Below are 15598 nucleotides of genomic sequence, written 5' to 3' on the forward strand. Positions count from 1 at the left end.
GATGGCGTCCCCTGTGTTTCCTCTATGTCCAAGGACAAACGACACTTCCTATTCATTTCATTAACAGTCGCCCAAAAGGGGATATTGCTAAACTGGATAAGCAGATCCGATGTTTCAACCATACACTGGCTTAATTTATTGTCTGACCTGGCCTCCCTGGAGAGATCCACAAAATAACAAACTGAAGGACACAATCTAGGAACCATTCCTATCCTACATTGCCCGCAGGCCACCTCAGACAACATTAAAATGGCACCTCCTACCTACTATCATCTCTATGGTAACAGGCAACTTTTCCACAAGTCTTGCTTTGTCTTGTCCGGTCCTGTCCAGTGTGGCCGTCTCTTGTTTAATCCGGTTTTGGTATGTCCCAATATTATACTTTCCTCATTTAATTCTTACCCTACTTTTCCGTTTTTCTTACTTGTTGGTTGTAATTGACCTTCTTCACTATAATAAACAGTTGTATGTCCACAGCACATTTTAGATCCGTATTTTAACACCCACAGTGTTCAATTTAACACTTTCTTAGAAATTATATGTGATCCACCAAAATAGTGTTCACAAACTGACAACCCTAGAGTGTTGGTCCCTAACACCATGGGTGTTGCAAATTCAGACTTAAATTAACACTTTATTACAGTTGATGCTATTGCACTTTTTTTGTGTTATGTAATAACACATGTGGAGGGGGCAGAAATATTTGAGCTATTTTCACAACCACAATTATGGGCGCAATTGCTGGCGGTAAGCGGGAAAGGCCTGGGTTTATATGAATAAACAAGTTGTGGGTGTGTCAAGGCTTGGCCACTGAATAGCCATTCAGAATGTGCTAGCTTGGAAAATTCCAGAAAATGTCGACATGGCTTCAGATGCTTATGATAGGCTAATTAACATCATATGAGTCAATTGGAGGTGTACCTGGGGATGTATTTCAAGGCCTATCTTCAAACGCAGTGTCTCTTAAATTGAAATCATGGGAAAATCAAAAGAAATCAGCCAAGACCTCAGAAAAAACATTGAAGACCTCCACACGTCTGGTTCCTCCTTAGGAGAAATGTCCAAACGCCTGAAGGTACCACATTCATCTGTACAAACAATAGTACGCAAGTATAAACACCATGGTATCACGCAGCTGTCATAACGCTCCGGAAGGAGATGCATTCTGTCTCCTAGAGATGAACGTACTTTGGTGCGAAAAGTGCAAATCAATCCAGAACAACAACAAAGGACCCTGTGAAGATGCTGGAGGAAACAAGCACAAAAGTATCTATATCCACAGTAAAACAAGTCCTATATCGACATAACCTGAAAGGCCACTGAGCAAGGAAGAAGCCACTGCTCTAAAACCGCCATAAAAAAGCCAGACTACGGTTTGCAACTGCACATGGGGACAAAGATCGTACTTTTTGGAGAAATGTCCTCTGGGCTGATGAAACAAAAATAGAACTGTTTGGCCATAATGACCATCATTCTGTTTGGAGGAAAAAGGTGGAGGCTTGCAAGCTGAAGAAGACCATCCCAACCGTGAAGCAGCATCATGTTGTGGGGGTGCTTTGCTGCAGGAGGGCTGGTGCACTTCACAAAATAGATGGCATCATGAGGAAAGGAAAGTATGTGGATATATTGAAGCAACATCCCAAGACATCAGTCAGGAAGTTAAAGCTTGGTCCCAAATGGGTCTTCCAAATGGACAATGACCCCAAGCATATTTCCAAAGTTGTGTAAAAATGGCTTTAGGACAACAAAGTCAAGGTATTGGAGTGGCCATCACAAAGCTCTGACCTCAATCCTTTAGAAAATGTGTGGGAAGAACTGAAAAAGCGTGTGCGAGCAAGGAGGCCTACAAACCTGACTCAGTTACACCAGCTCTGTCAGGAGGAATGGGCCAAAATTCACCCAACGTATTGTGGAAAACTTGTGGAAGGCTACCCAAAACGTTTGACCCAAGTTAAACAATTAAAGGCAATGCTACCAAATACTAATTGAGTGTATGCAAACTTCTGACCCACTGGGAATGTGATGAAAGAAAATAAAGCTGAAAGAAAAGAAAGCTGAAATACTTCACTCTACACTATTATTCTGACATTTCACCTTCTTAAAATAAAGTGATGATCCTAACTGACCTAAGACAGGGAATTTTTACTAGGATTAAATGTCAGGAATTGTGAAAAAATGAGTGTAAATGTATTTGGCTAAGGTGTATGTAAACCTCCGACTTCAATTGAATTTGTCCGCCGCTATAGGTATCTTTGGAGTAGACAACATGTTGGAATTTCTCTCTCTCCCCCTTCAGCCTTCATCAATGTGTGATTTCTGAAGACAGTAATGTAGTTACCTAAAAAAGCATCTGAGGTTGTTTCAGTCATATGTGCAGAAGTTGTTGTCAGAACTCCTGCGAAAGCAAGCACATAGTAAAAAGATACATTAGGTACAAACACAAAATACCATATTGCTGAAAGAGACAAAAGAAAGCCCCTTTGCACTTTGCACAAGTGCAATTGGGATTTCTTTTGAAGACAGTAATGTACTTACCCACAGAAGCGTCTGAGATTGTTTCAGTCATATGTGCAGAAGTTGTTGTCAGAACTTCTGAGAAAGCAAGCACATAGTAAAAAGATACATTAGGTACAAACACAAAATACCATATTGCTGAAAGAGACAAAAGAAAGCCCCATTGAACTTTGCACAAGTGCAATGAAGGTGTCACGCCCTGGCCATAGAGATGCTTTTATTCTCTATTTTGGTTAGACCACGGTGTGACTAGGGTGGGCATTCTATGTTCTTTTTTCTATGTTTTTGTATTTCTTTGTTTTGGCCGGGTATGTTTCTCAATCAGGGACAGCTGTCTATCGTTGTCTCTGATTGGGAAACCTCTTGCCCACATGGGTTTTGTGGATTGTTGTTTTCTGTATTGTTAGTTTCCTTACAGAACTGTTTGTTTCCCTATTTGTTATTTTTTGTTCTAGTGTTCTGATTTTAATAAAATATAATGAACACGTCTCACGCTGTGCCTTGGTCCAGTCATTCACAGGAAGAGGATCATTACAGAACTACCCACCACCAAAGGACCAAGCAGCGTGGCCAGGAGAGGCAGCCCCAATAATTATTTTGGGGGGGCACACAGGGACGGTTGGCAGAGCCGAGCATGGAACCAGAGCCAGTCAGGGTGAAATTGGAGGTGAGCGAAGGAAGCAAAGCAGAGACAGTGAAGGAGTTGATGGGGAGATTGGAGGAGAGAGTAATGAGAGAGTTATTGTGTTGGTGCATGAGGCACGACATCCGCCCGACGGAGCGTGTTCTCGATTTGATGTCACCTGAGTCAGCTCTCCATACTCGTCCTGAGGTGCGTGCTAGCCGTCTGGTGAAGACTGTGCCAGCCCCACGCATCAGGCCTCCTGTGCGCCTCCCCAGCCCTGCACGTCTTGTGCCAGCTTGGCGCTACAGATCTCCAATACGCGTTCTTAGCCCGGTGCGCTACATTCCAGCTCCCCGCATCTGCCGGGCTAGGGTGAGGATCCAGCCAGGACAGATGGTACCAGCTCTGCTCTCCAGACCTCCAGTGCATCTCCTCGGGCCAGGATATCCTGCGTCGGCTCTAGGCACGGTTTCCCCAGTTCTCCAGGAGATGCCAGTGCGGCCTGTTCCAGCTCCCCGCATCTGCCGGGCTAGGGTGAGGATCCAGCCAGGACGGATGGTGCCATCCCTGTTCTCCAGACGTCTCCTCGGGCCAGGATATCCTGCGCCGGCTCTAGGCACAGTTTCCCCAGTTCTCCAGGAGATCCCAGTGCGGCCTGTTCCAGCTCCCCGCACGTGCCGGGCTAGAGTGGGCATTCAGCCTGGAAGAGTGGTGTCAAGGCTACGCACCAGATCTCCAGTGCTCCCCCACAGCCCGGTCTATCCTGTGCCTCCTCCACGGACCAGGCCTCCAGTAGGTCTCCCCAGCCTGGTGAGTCCTGTGCCTGTGTCCTGTCCGGAGCTGCCAGAGTCGCCCAGAGTCGCCCCAGTGAAATGCTTACTTACAGGCTCTAACCAATGGTGCAAAAGAACAAAAAGGTGTGTATGTGTGTGTGTGTGTAAGTAAAGAAATAAAACAACAGTAAAAAGACATTTGAAAAAAGAGTAGCAAGGCTATATACAGACACGTGTTAGTCAGGCTTATTGAGGTAGTATGTACATGTAGGTATCTTTAAAGTGACTATGCATATATGATGAACAGAGAGTAGCAGAAGCGTAAAAAGAGGGGTTGGCGGGTGGTGGGACACAATGCAGATAGCCTGGTTAGCCAATGTGCAGGAGCACTGGTTGGGTCGGGCCAATTGAGGTAGTATGTACATGAATGTATAGTTAAAGTGACTATGCAAATAAGATAAACAGAGAGTAGCAGCAGCGACCCAGCGGGGGGGGGGCTGGGGTCTTTGTCGATTTTTAGGGCCTTCCTCTGACACTGCCTGGTGCAGAGGTCCTGGAGGTCAACAGGATTTGACTTCATAACAAAGCGTCCCATAGTTCCCTACTCTACCTGCGGAGCTACCAGTCAAGTGAAACTACATGTGCAAAATCCTAACTATGTTCGTAAGTACGGTGTCCAGTAGAGGTCAGTGACTGAAAGCAGCTTGGAATTGAATAAAGCACCGAAGCCACAATGAAATAAGTGGGATCTCACATTTTGCAAAAAAGCACGTGATGAAACGTAGCCTTGGACGTAATTGATGACGTACTTCTGATAAAGTGCTGCACGTATCGACACACTTCTTCGAAGTTAGCTGCTTAGAGATGAACGCATGCCTCAGAGCCCCGGTATCAAACGTAACATCACTACTAATCACTTCACAAACCAGCTTATTGTGATTTTGCAGGTTGGATGTGACCCATGATCTGATATTTTCAGACCACAACATTGAGGACCACTTGGCCATAACTAAAGACCTTATGACAAGTACAGTATAAGGTCATAAAGGGTTGACTTCAAATTGAAACACATTCACTTACTGTAGGTAGTCACTTGGTGAAGGTTTCCGGACCTGAAGTTATTGAATGCAACAACCATTTCTCTGTCACTAACAAACACAGTCATGGGTGGGTACCTCTCACATTCACTTGAAAGGCATCCTGGGAGAAATGCAAATAAGGCTTACAACCTACAATGTAAAAACCAAAATACCATAACTCTACTGGTTCTATTTTTGGTTAGCGGTAAGGAGGCGCATGTGTCAAGCCCACGTTAGTTTGCAATTTCGTCATGTGAAAACTGGCGCACTGGCATTTTCCAGCCCTAACTCCAGGTTCAGCAATTTACCTGTCCAACATCAGATCACTTGCGCTGAGGTGGGAGGGGTGGCAATATTTGAGGTGTGTCCTTAAATGTCACGAACAGTCATTCTGACTCCCATGTAAAATAGCCTTTTGAGTGACTTAAAAACTAAATCACCCATAATATTTTGTGTGGACAGAAATGCTCAATATTTGAGAAAAAGTACTCTTTCTCTAGCTAACTACCTGGAAGTTTGAAAAGACATGCTGAGTGGGCAGGGAGTTTATATTCATGAGCTTGCATTGACTGACAGCTCTTTGAAATGCCTATGTCAAGAAATGTGGATGTAGTGAGCAGTGTTGCAGGAAAATCCTCTCATGCTAATTTGGTGATTGATACACAAAGCAACTCAAACAACATTGGAATTGGCATTAATGATGGCAATTCGTTTTTTTTAAATCGTATTTTGTCACCAGTAGAGTAGCTATCTAGCTATATAAACCACGCCCCTCTGCAAACACCCCTTCTCCAATGTTGGTTGCAAGGTGGTACTTGTTTAAAGAAGGGTAATTTGACTCATATCTGCAGAAGATAGGTACATTAGTTACAAACGCAACACAGTACAGTTCTTGCTCAGAGACTGAACAAGTGCCACTACAAGCTACAGTACACTAGAGCTTAGGGCTAAGAAGATTAATCAGTAGAACAAACAAGGAAGTGTCTCTCTCTGCCCCTAAGGGTGGGACCCTGCTGGTTCCCCTTGCTGTTGAGTTACAGCATCCCAAACGGCTCGCTATTCCCTATATAGTGCCCTACTTTTGACCAGGTCACATAGAGCTCTGGTCTCAAGTAGTGCACTAAACAGGTAACAGAGAGCCATTTGGGACATAACCACAGTATGCTGTATGCATGCCTCTTCTGCTGTTTCTGTATCCAGAACGTTTGTTTCCCCAACACAGAGCAGAACCCCTTCCATAGGATGTCCCCCCCTGGAAGGAAACAAGCTGCACTGGTGCCCAACCTTGGGGACTGAGCCGGTAGTTGGTGGCATGGCACAAAATAGACTCCACAGCCCCACTGACTGACTGAGACAAATATTTGTATGAGGACTAAATGTGCCTGAGAACAGAATACATTCCCAAAAGGAGAGCTAATCAATCATCTGAATGCTGCCTGCGCAGCTTAGGCCTCTGCTGGTATATATTTTCCACGAGACCAGGGCAGGGGCATCATATCTCCTATCTCCTCTGGTCCACAGCTTAATAGTAGGCTACATGATGATAGTGCTTTAGAAAAAAGCATTGTTGCTGCTCTGGCTTTATTTGGAATTAACAAACAACCTGGAACCGAACACAATATTTTAGTTTAGGGTAATCGTTTCCTGTTCATCGCTGGTAACAACATTGTCTCCTACTTCCACTTTCCATTACCTTATACAAAGCAAGCTCAAAACAGTGGGGAGACTAAATACAGTGGGGAGACTAAATACAGTGGGGAGACTAAATACAGTGGGGAGACTAAATACAGTGGGGAGTTGTACGTGGCAATTGTAGTTCAATTCTAGCACAGTACACACAGTTGGAGCGCTTGTTGTTCTCGATTCAAACCTTGACCCAGTTTGTGTCCGATTGTTATATTGAATATTTTCAAGACAATGCTGATGCAAATATGACATATAGGGGAGAATATTGTCTAGTATCACTGCAATGGAAAGGTAGAGATCCAGCTTTGCTTTGATATTAGCTGGGTTCTTTTCATGAGGGCGTCCCAGATTCCCATGTTAACTCCAGGCAGTCGGTTGGTCTTTTGATAAAGGGATGATGGCTGACTGTAACATTCCCCCATATATCCCTCTGATGTTTCCCCTCTCTCTGACCTCCCCTCAGCTGCCCAGGGGTATAGAGTGGTTGATAGGCCAGGCAGGGGCCAAAATGACGGTAATATACATTTATTTTGTTTTGAAGCAGAAGTCCTTGGAGAGGAGGGTGAGATGAGATGGCTTTGTAGTGAGATCATTTGGGGCTCTGGCCCAGCGCTCTGTAGTTAATGAGGTACAGACAGAGAGCCTCATATGAAGGAGAGCGGTGTAATGTACTGTAAGTATGGGCTTCCTGGTGCTGCAGGGGCCATTCACTTATTGTTATGGCTTTAAGAGGTTGGACAAGTATATTATTGCCTGGGGGGATATGGGCTAGAGGGCATCTGAGGGGGTTGTTCAGCGAAGAAAATGTACAACTGATTAAAACAAGGACATCTCTGCATTCATGTGGGTGTCAGAGAGAGGGAAAGAGCGAGAGAGATTTGCTGAAACAACAATGGTTGCCATTTGTATAGTTCCTACAGATACATATACTATATCCACACTTAAGGGAGTACTTCTCTATTAAGGTTAACGACACTATCTTAGACCCTTTCCCTAAACCGTTTCCTACAGCATATTTAACTATTCTAAAGCAAATGTTCTCCCCACACCCAGTCCACTATATAACGGCCTCCTGGGCTTCGTCTTCACGCCAGATGCTCTGGAGGAGGATTAGTGTAGAACTGGTCTCAACACACATCCCCATCCTTTCCTCCTCAATGACATCATCCATGATGCAATAGTACAGTCAGAGCCCAGCGCAGTAAGTGGGCTATGCTGTAGTATGCTGTATGGCCTATGTATCTGTATATATGTATCACTTATGCTATTGTTACTCAATACTATCTGCCCTTCTGCTACGGTGACTGTCCCTATAGTGACTGTCCCAAGGGCAGCAACGTCAATAGTATCTGCCCTTCTGCTCCGGTGACTGTCCCTATAGTGTGCCCCAAGGGTGACTGTCCCTATAGTGACTGCTTCAAGCGTGACTGTCCCTATAGTGACTGCTTCAAGCGTGACTGTCCATATAGTGACAGACCCAAGGGCAGCAACGTCAATAGTATCTGCCCTTCTGCTATGGTGACTGTCCCTATAGTGACTGTCCCAAGGGCAGCAACATCAATAGTATCTGCCCTTCTGCTCCGGTGACTGTCCATATAGTGACTGCCCCAAGGACAGCAATATCAATAGTATCTGCTCTTCTGCTTTGGTGACTGTCCCTATAGTGTGCCCCAAGGGTGACTGTCCCTATAGTGACTGGTTCAAGCGTGACTGTCCATATAGTGACAGACCCAAGGGCAGCAACGTCAATAGTATCTGCCCTTCTGCTATGGTGACTGTCCCGATAGTGACTATCCCAAGGGCAGCAACGTCAATAGTATCTGCCCTTTTGCTATGGTGACTGTCCCTATAGTGACTGTCCCAAGGGCAGGAACATCAATAGTATCTGACCTTCTGCTATGGTGACTGTCCCTATAGTGACTCCCCCAAGGGTGACTATCCCTATAGTGATTGCCCCAAAGGCAGCAACATCAGTCGTATATGCCCTTCCCATGAGAGAAGGTTGTTCAAACGTTAAAGCATTTAAAAGCATCACAGTGGTCTTTTCCAGTGAATGGAGGATGTACCATATCATTTCGATCTGGCTATTGAATTTGGATCAACATAATACTTTTGTGAAGGAACTACCTATAGGTGTGTGGCTGTTCCTTTAACAAGGCTACAACACTTACAGCAATCCATGTCCTGATGAAGATAGAAGGAGCTGCTGCTATCTCCCTCCTTCTCCTCTTGCTTTTTAAATGTATTTCTACTCTGATTTCCCAGCTGTCAAAGCAGCAGTTTGAGGCGAAGGCCGTGGCGCAGGCACTCTCCCAGGACCTGACTACGGTGCTGCTCTGAGCCAATGACGTGACCTTGAGTTCCCTGCCTGGTCTACTGGGCACAGGCCGTTTGACATGCTTGACAGATGCTTTCTTTCCTCTCATTAACTTGTGAGAGGTGTGAAGAGAGAAAGAGAGGTGGGGGAGAGAGAGAAGCCCCGTTTATACCTGGTTCTAGCTTGCATCCTTTGTCCTGATGTTGTCCACATTCTGATTGTGCCCACATTTTTAGACAGGTGTGGATGACTTAAAGATGCATTGGGATCTGAAGGCGATCGGATGTCCTGACCACCTCCGGAGGTAGTCAGACACGCATTATGTCTGAATATCCTACCTGTGTAGAACGATCTGGATAGTGAAACCAATTCATTCATCATCAGCCCTCCCTCTAGAATCGTTGGCAGGTAACGCCATTGACTTATTGCATCAATATATGTCTTAAAATAAATAAATAAATATTGAAAGAATAACTGTCAAATCATTTGCATACAGGGAGGGGCCAGGATATCTGGTCAACATGCAGACACAGTGTACATGGATAAGAGACACATCTTACTACCATCTGTAGATGCAACAGATACAGTGTGGGCATAGTCAGAATGTGGATAAGATCAGGACAAAGGACGCATGTTAGAACCAGGTATAAACAGGGCTAGAGAGAGTAGAGAGAGAGAGAGGGGGGGGGGGGGGGAGATGGAGAGGGAGAGAGGGGGAGAGGGAGAGAAATGAAACAGGTCTCATTTGAGGCAGTGGACCCAGACTTGACTCCTCAGGTCATTGAGCTGGAGCAAGAATACAGGCAGGAAAGATACTAATGAGACTGAATGATCATACTGAGTGAGATGTTTGAGTAGCCCTTTACACTTGTACATGTGTACAGGTTGAAAATGGCAGATTTTGGCACTGATAAGCGCATAAATTGGAACACAGTGTCTGTACAATAACATTCTAAACATGACGTCAGTGCTCAGTGCTTCACAACGCTGTATGGGTTTTGACTGACAGTCGTTTTGAACTTGAGCACTGCACGCGACAAGACGTTGCCTCCATCCCTCCCGCTAATCTTTTGAGGTCCGAGTGAGAGAAATGATGCAAATTAAGACGACTCGATGTATTTCGAAAGGAATACCGCTTTGATGTCGTACAAGCCAGACAAACACCTGTGAGTCCAAATGTGCACTTCACATTTTCCACATCATAAAACTCATGTCATATACAGTGTCAACGTTTAGGATCCGTATGTTTGATGTACAGTTTACCAGATGACATGGTGTCATAGCCTGGGTTCTCCTGAACAGAATGAGTCTATGTTTGTCTGTTGTGATGACAAATTGCAGTTGGACACGCACCTGAATGCATTCATTACCAACAATGCCGATTTCTCTGACTTGCCCTGTGAAAGAGTAACCCTGTACGATCATATTTTATAACTTGACAATAGAACAAGCTTTCAAATGATTCCCACCGGAAACAGATTGCGATGTATAAATGGGCCTTTCTTGGGATTGCGTAAACAACAACAGTAGTTGCGTGATGGTGGGGATGCAGGGCTGAGTTCCAAACAAAACAAACATCTACATGCTCTAGGCCACTTGGAGACACCAGTTAGTTCTCCCACTCAAACTCTTGTCATTTTTTGTTGTTGTCTTATGTTGCAACTACTCCACGTTTTCAAGGACTATTCTTATCCTGTTACTGAATGTATCCAGAGTATTTTCACATTTCGTTATCAACTAATGCAGTGAAAAGTACAGTGAAATGTAAAATGCACATGAAATCAACAGTGTAATGTTTGGATTCACTCTTGTCAGGGGAACTGTTGTGTCCTAATTTTTTGGTCTAATCATTTCCCCATAGTCTCCAAACTGTTCCCTTTCAATTGTTATCATGCCTATGCTTTCTTCTGTAAGGAACATTTCAAATTAGACCAATCCATATAGGCCAATTCCTATGAGTGTAAAGGGAGAATTAACGCAGAATGGTAACATGAAATTGTGAGATTTTTGACAGGAAGGCAAGTTAAGATCCACATACCAGGGTGGTAGTGGATTTGGAATTTATCATGTATTTTAAGTTGAGGACCTGCTACTAGCGTCCATATTATTTTAATCCTGTTGTGCTTCTTTCTTTTTACTTTAGTTTGAACACAATTGGTAGCAAAAAGTTATATTTGTCTTCAGTCCATAAGCTTGATCAATGTAAACTATGTTTTAATAGCTGATGTTCAGTACTGCTCTCTTGGGAACAACACTACTTAGTTTTAGACACATTTGTAGCATCTAGGTCAACAGGAAACATAAGCATAACGAAATAGCAGATAGTCACACACCTGCTAATCAACATCTGATTGTCTCACCTCAATGAACTCTCCCTCACAAAAAATACAAAATTACTGCCTTACAATTCTACTCTAACCAGTGAGTGCATTCTAGAATGATCTCTTTGCTTCTTCACTGTCTCCCAAGGCTGTTCTGACAGTAAAACGCATGCTGTGGCCCTTTGTTATTCAGGTGGCATTGCCTTCCTCTCAGACAGCCTCACGCTGAGCCTGTCGTACAACTACAGTACGGAGTCACTTTGATGCAGGCATACATGGATCCCGTCACTGAAGAGAGGGGAGAGCTAAAGGGTTTAATTCGGTCACTTTGACTGGTGAGACAAGCTGTGTGGGATGGCACTGTGATAGCTGTTCGTTGTCGAACAAACCCGAGGGGAATTCGAGCGGAGAAGATTCTCACAGGAACGTTTTCATGTAGATAGCCCACATGATGTATGCCAGTGAGAGAAAGTGACTCTCTCCTCGTTGTAAAGATTATCTCGTCATAACACCGCGTTGAACAATGACGAAGCTTTGTCAGTTAACAGTTCAAGTTCAGTTCAAATGTGGTCTAATATTGTTCCAAAGATTTAACAAGAGAGAAACAGATAGACACATTTGTTTATTTTCAAAACTGTCTCGCAATATGTCCCCTTACCATTTATAAAAGCAATGGGAGCACAATTATCTCTGTTCCTTAAGTACCCCTTACCGGTACATATTTTTGTTATGGCCCCTGGACAAGCACACCTGATTCTACTTGTCAACTAATCATTAAGCCCATGACAAGTTGAATCAGGGGCTACAACAAAAATCTGTGCTGTTGGGGGTACTGGAGAACCGGAGTTGGGAAACACTGGTTTAATTGGGAGACTGTTACTCTATTGTGAAATTTTAGACCACATTTGAATTTAATTGGTAGGGTGGCAGATAGCCTAGCGGTTAAGAGCATTGGGTCAGTAACTTGAATAGATGGAGGGGAAAAAAGTACATCATGCAAGTTTTGCGCCAATACACATGTAGGATCTTAATTTGAATCAGTTTGCTACAGCAGGAAAATAATCCTGCATGAAAAGTGGATTCTAATTAATGGAGGAGATGGAGACCCGCACACTGCCTGAACAAATAAATAAAATCCAAAACTGAGGCTTGAATGCAAAATAAAGATTTTATGTCATTTAGATTTCCAGGAGCAATTATGGCTAAGTGCCTTGCTCAAGGGGACACTGTCAGATTGTTCACCTAGTCGGCTCAGGGATTCAAACCAGCAACCTTTCAATTACTGGCCCAATGCTCTTAACTGCTAGGCTACATGCCACGCGGAAAGCTGTTGTTAATTTGAACATCATGGTGGCCCAAAAAAATCATAGTACCAATCATTTATGATATTTTTCTGTCCACTTTTATATACTGTATAATGCAGATCATGCATTCTATTGTACTAGGTACCAATTATAGATTTTCTGATGTATATTCTTGCTTGATCATGTGACATGCAATTATCCTTGAAATAGAAACAGGTGTGTGTGCCTACCATTTATACTGAGGATGGCCCGAGGCTGAAACTTTTGTTTCGATTTTTTTGGGCACCATGATGTTCAAATTAGCATCTTTATTGCATTCAGTTTTGGATCTCCGTTTCCTCCAGTATTCTTATTTGGACTCCCACGCACCTGGAACCAACGCTATAGAGAAGTAACCATTAAAGAGCGCAGACGGCCTCCTATCATTTAAAGAACATCATTAATTCATGGACATTTTGTAGGGGTTGATACATTTTTCGTAAGGGAAAATGAAGTCTGAAATTTCAGTGGAAATTGCAAACTTCAGAAGACTTTTTAAACATTCTATAAGAAACTATCCATATAGGCCAATTCCCACAAGAATTGGCCTATATACTTAACATTTCAAGTTAAGTATAATTAACAGTACAAGTTTTACATTTCCTGCATTGCAAGAAAGCGCTCCTGCAAAAGGGTGATCAAATTAAGGTCTGTATTCATCCACACGGTATTCAGATGCTAATTTGAGTATTTTCAGATTATGTGAGAGCTCCCGTGTGTGTGCGTGTTCGTGTGTGTGTGTCTGTGCGTGTGTGAGAGAGATAGAGGGTGAATTTGAGCTGCAACCAGTCAGTCTGTCCTTATCACTAGAGCAGAACTTGTGGTGCTGGAGGCTTTCCTACCCAGACTTGGCTGGCTGATTAAACAGACACTCCCCATAATCTGCAGGTCCATAGTGTGACACACCCTTCTAACCCTCTCTGGGGACTCTCTCTCTCTCTCTACTCTCTACCTTCTTCACTCTTTCAAAGCCATCTTTTCTTCCTGAGGAGGAACTAACAACGAAGAGGTTCATTCTGTTGTCTAAAGCTCTCTTCTACCGGACCATCTCTAGGGCAACCTCCAACCTCCTCAGTCACCTGCTCTGGGCTCTGACACTCTAGGAATGTTGGCGTAGATTCTTGGTGCATCCCAAATGGTACCTAAATCCCTTTACTCCATATAGGGAATAGGGTGCCATTTGGAATGAGGCCATTGTCTGAGAGCCTGCTTTAGAACAGTGTGGGATTGAATTAATATACTTGTATTTCCTAATGAGTTTGCATAGAACATGAATAAAACATGACTTAGGAGGATAGTAGTAGGATTGTGGGTGATCCTTTTGGCCTAAGAATATCTTATAGTCTGAATATTTCCCCCTACATAAAGGTTTTAGGTTTTGTCCAACAGGATACAAATCCTTTGCTTTGTCTTCACAGCTGGTCCAAGCAAAGTTTGTCCTCTCTTGTCTTGTCCACCACCTCCCCAAATACCACTAGAGTAGTACCTAGTAGGTCTATGGTTGTATCGTGTGGAAGAATGTGGTACACTCACCAGCTACGGGGGCCTGTGTGAAGAGTTCTCCGAAAATGTGACTGACCATGTGGCTGAAGGCCTCTCCCGATGACGAGGGGCTTATTGTACCTGCTGTTGTTGGTGCCGCCATGATGAACAGTCAATACTGGACATACAGAACACAGAGAAATAGTGAATGGGTTATTTGGAGAGATTCATTTCATAAATGAAACATAGCCCCTTGCCCCTTTTACATATATAGAATATCATAACAGTTAAGAGTGGATTTTTCTCATACAGTCAAAGTGGGGCATGTCGCTATTCAAAACCACCCACATTACGCCAATGGCTACACGCATTATCAGGATTATTCCTCATTCTTCGAAATCACCGACATGACAGAATTAATACAGCTATTAAGGACGTTGGCTTGAAGCTCTCTTCACTTTCTCTCTCTGTCCTTCTCACAGGGCAACTTGTCTACAAGGTCGATCATAGAACGACAATACAAACTCCTTAATAGAAACAATAACAGGCAAGAAATGCAGAACTCACCAAGTCCAAGTCAAGCAATACGTTTTCCTTCAACTCCCTTTCCGTGATGAATTTGTGCAACTGTTATGCTGTTAAGTTGACAGGAGTGTTAAGTTGGAGACCCATGCGCAATGTTTTTTTTTTCTCTCTCTCCCTTGAATGGGTGTGGGCCACATTTGTTGCTCTGTGAGCTGATCTGCTAATTCCCCTGGTAGACAAGGTCTCTTACGTAGCCACGTGTTAAGCATGCAGGCCCCTCCCTTTTACAAATGGGCCACAGCTACTGGGTGATTGTCTCACACAATGGAACTGACTGGGATAGGGTTATGGATAGGGCTGGGGGATAGGGAGGAGTGGAGGCACACACAGGAAGCTTGGGACCTACTGTAGTGTAGAGTGATAGTGTCACACGGATAGGGTCCTGCGACAGGGTGAGGGCTAGTGTTATGGAGGGGGGGAGAGAGACGTACACAGGAAGACTGAAACCTATAGGGTGGACTGGCGGAAGTTAGCCTAGGCGGCAGGTAGCCTAGCAGTTGAGAGAGTTGGGGCAGTAGCCAAAACGTGGCTGGTTTGAATCCCAGAGCCAACTAGGTGAAAAATTGGTCAACGTGCCCTTGAGCAAGGCTCTTAACCCTAGTTGCTCAGGATAAGAGCATCTGCTAAATGACTCAAATGTTTTAAAAAACGGAACCAGTCCTGGTCTGGACAGCTAGGCAGTGTCAAGACAGAAAAGAGTTACAGACTCTTAGAACAAAGCTGAATCTCTCCCTCTAAACTAGATATAACAACTAAGTGTTATTACACATTGTCTCCCTCTGTGACTGCTAGTTGAGTGTCGTTATAGCAGTCAAGGTAGGTGATCTGTAAACATAATGACTTTGTAATCGCCACCCTTTTTCCAGTGATACT

At 44.0% G+C, this 15598-nt stretch overlaps 1 protein-coding gene across 5 annotated transcripts in view; it reads right to left on the minus strand.

Moving 5' to 3' along the window:
• The window catches only part of LOC118965271 (uncharacterized), a 39984-nt gene extending 24983 nt beyond the window's left edge, over positions 1-15001 (minus strand). For 3 of the 5 annotated variants that reach the window (XM_090240488.1, XM_036983019.2, XM_090240487.1), the window contains exons 1-4: positions 14708-14927; positions 14192-14318; positions 2536-2592; positions 2339-2395 (exon numbers count right to left, since the gene is read on the minus strand). In XM_090240488.1, coding sequence (XP_090096614.1) covers positions 2339-2395; positions 2536-2592; positions 14192-14303 — 226 coding nt within the window. In that variant the 5' untranslated portion in view covers positions 14304-14318; positions 14708-14927. Of the gene's footprint in view, positions 1-2338; positions 2396-2535; positions 2593-14191; positions 14319-14707 lie in introns of all 5 variants that reach the window. The other 2 variants (XM_090240486.1, XM_090240489.1) reach the window with 2 other exon arrangements.
• Between the last annotated feature and the right edge of the window lie 597 nt (positions 15002-15598).

The sequence above is a fragment of the Oncorhynchus mykiss genome, chromosome 7, assembly GCF_057628025.1.
Source record: "Oncorhynchus mykiss isolate SJ-2025 chromosome 7, ASM5762802v1, whole genome shotgun sequence".
Taxonomy (NCBI): Eukaryota; Metazoa; Chordata; class Actinopteri; order Salmoniformes; family Salmonidae; genus Oncorhynchus; species Oncorhynchus mykiss.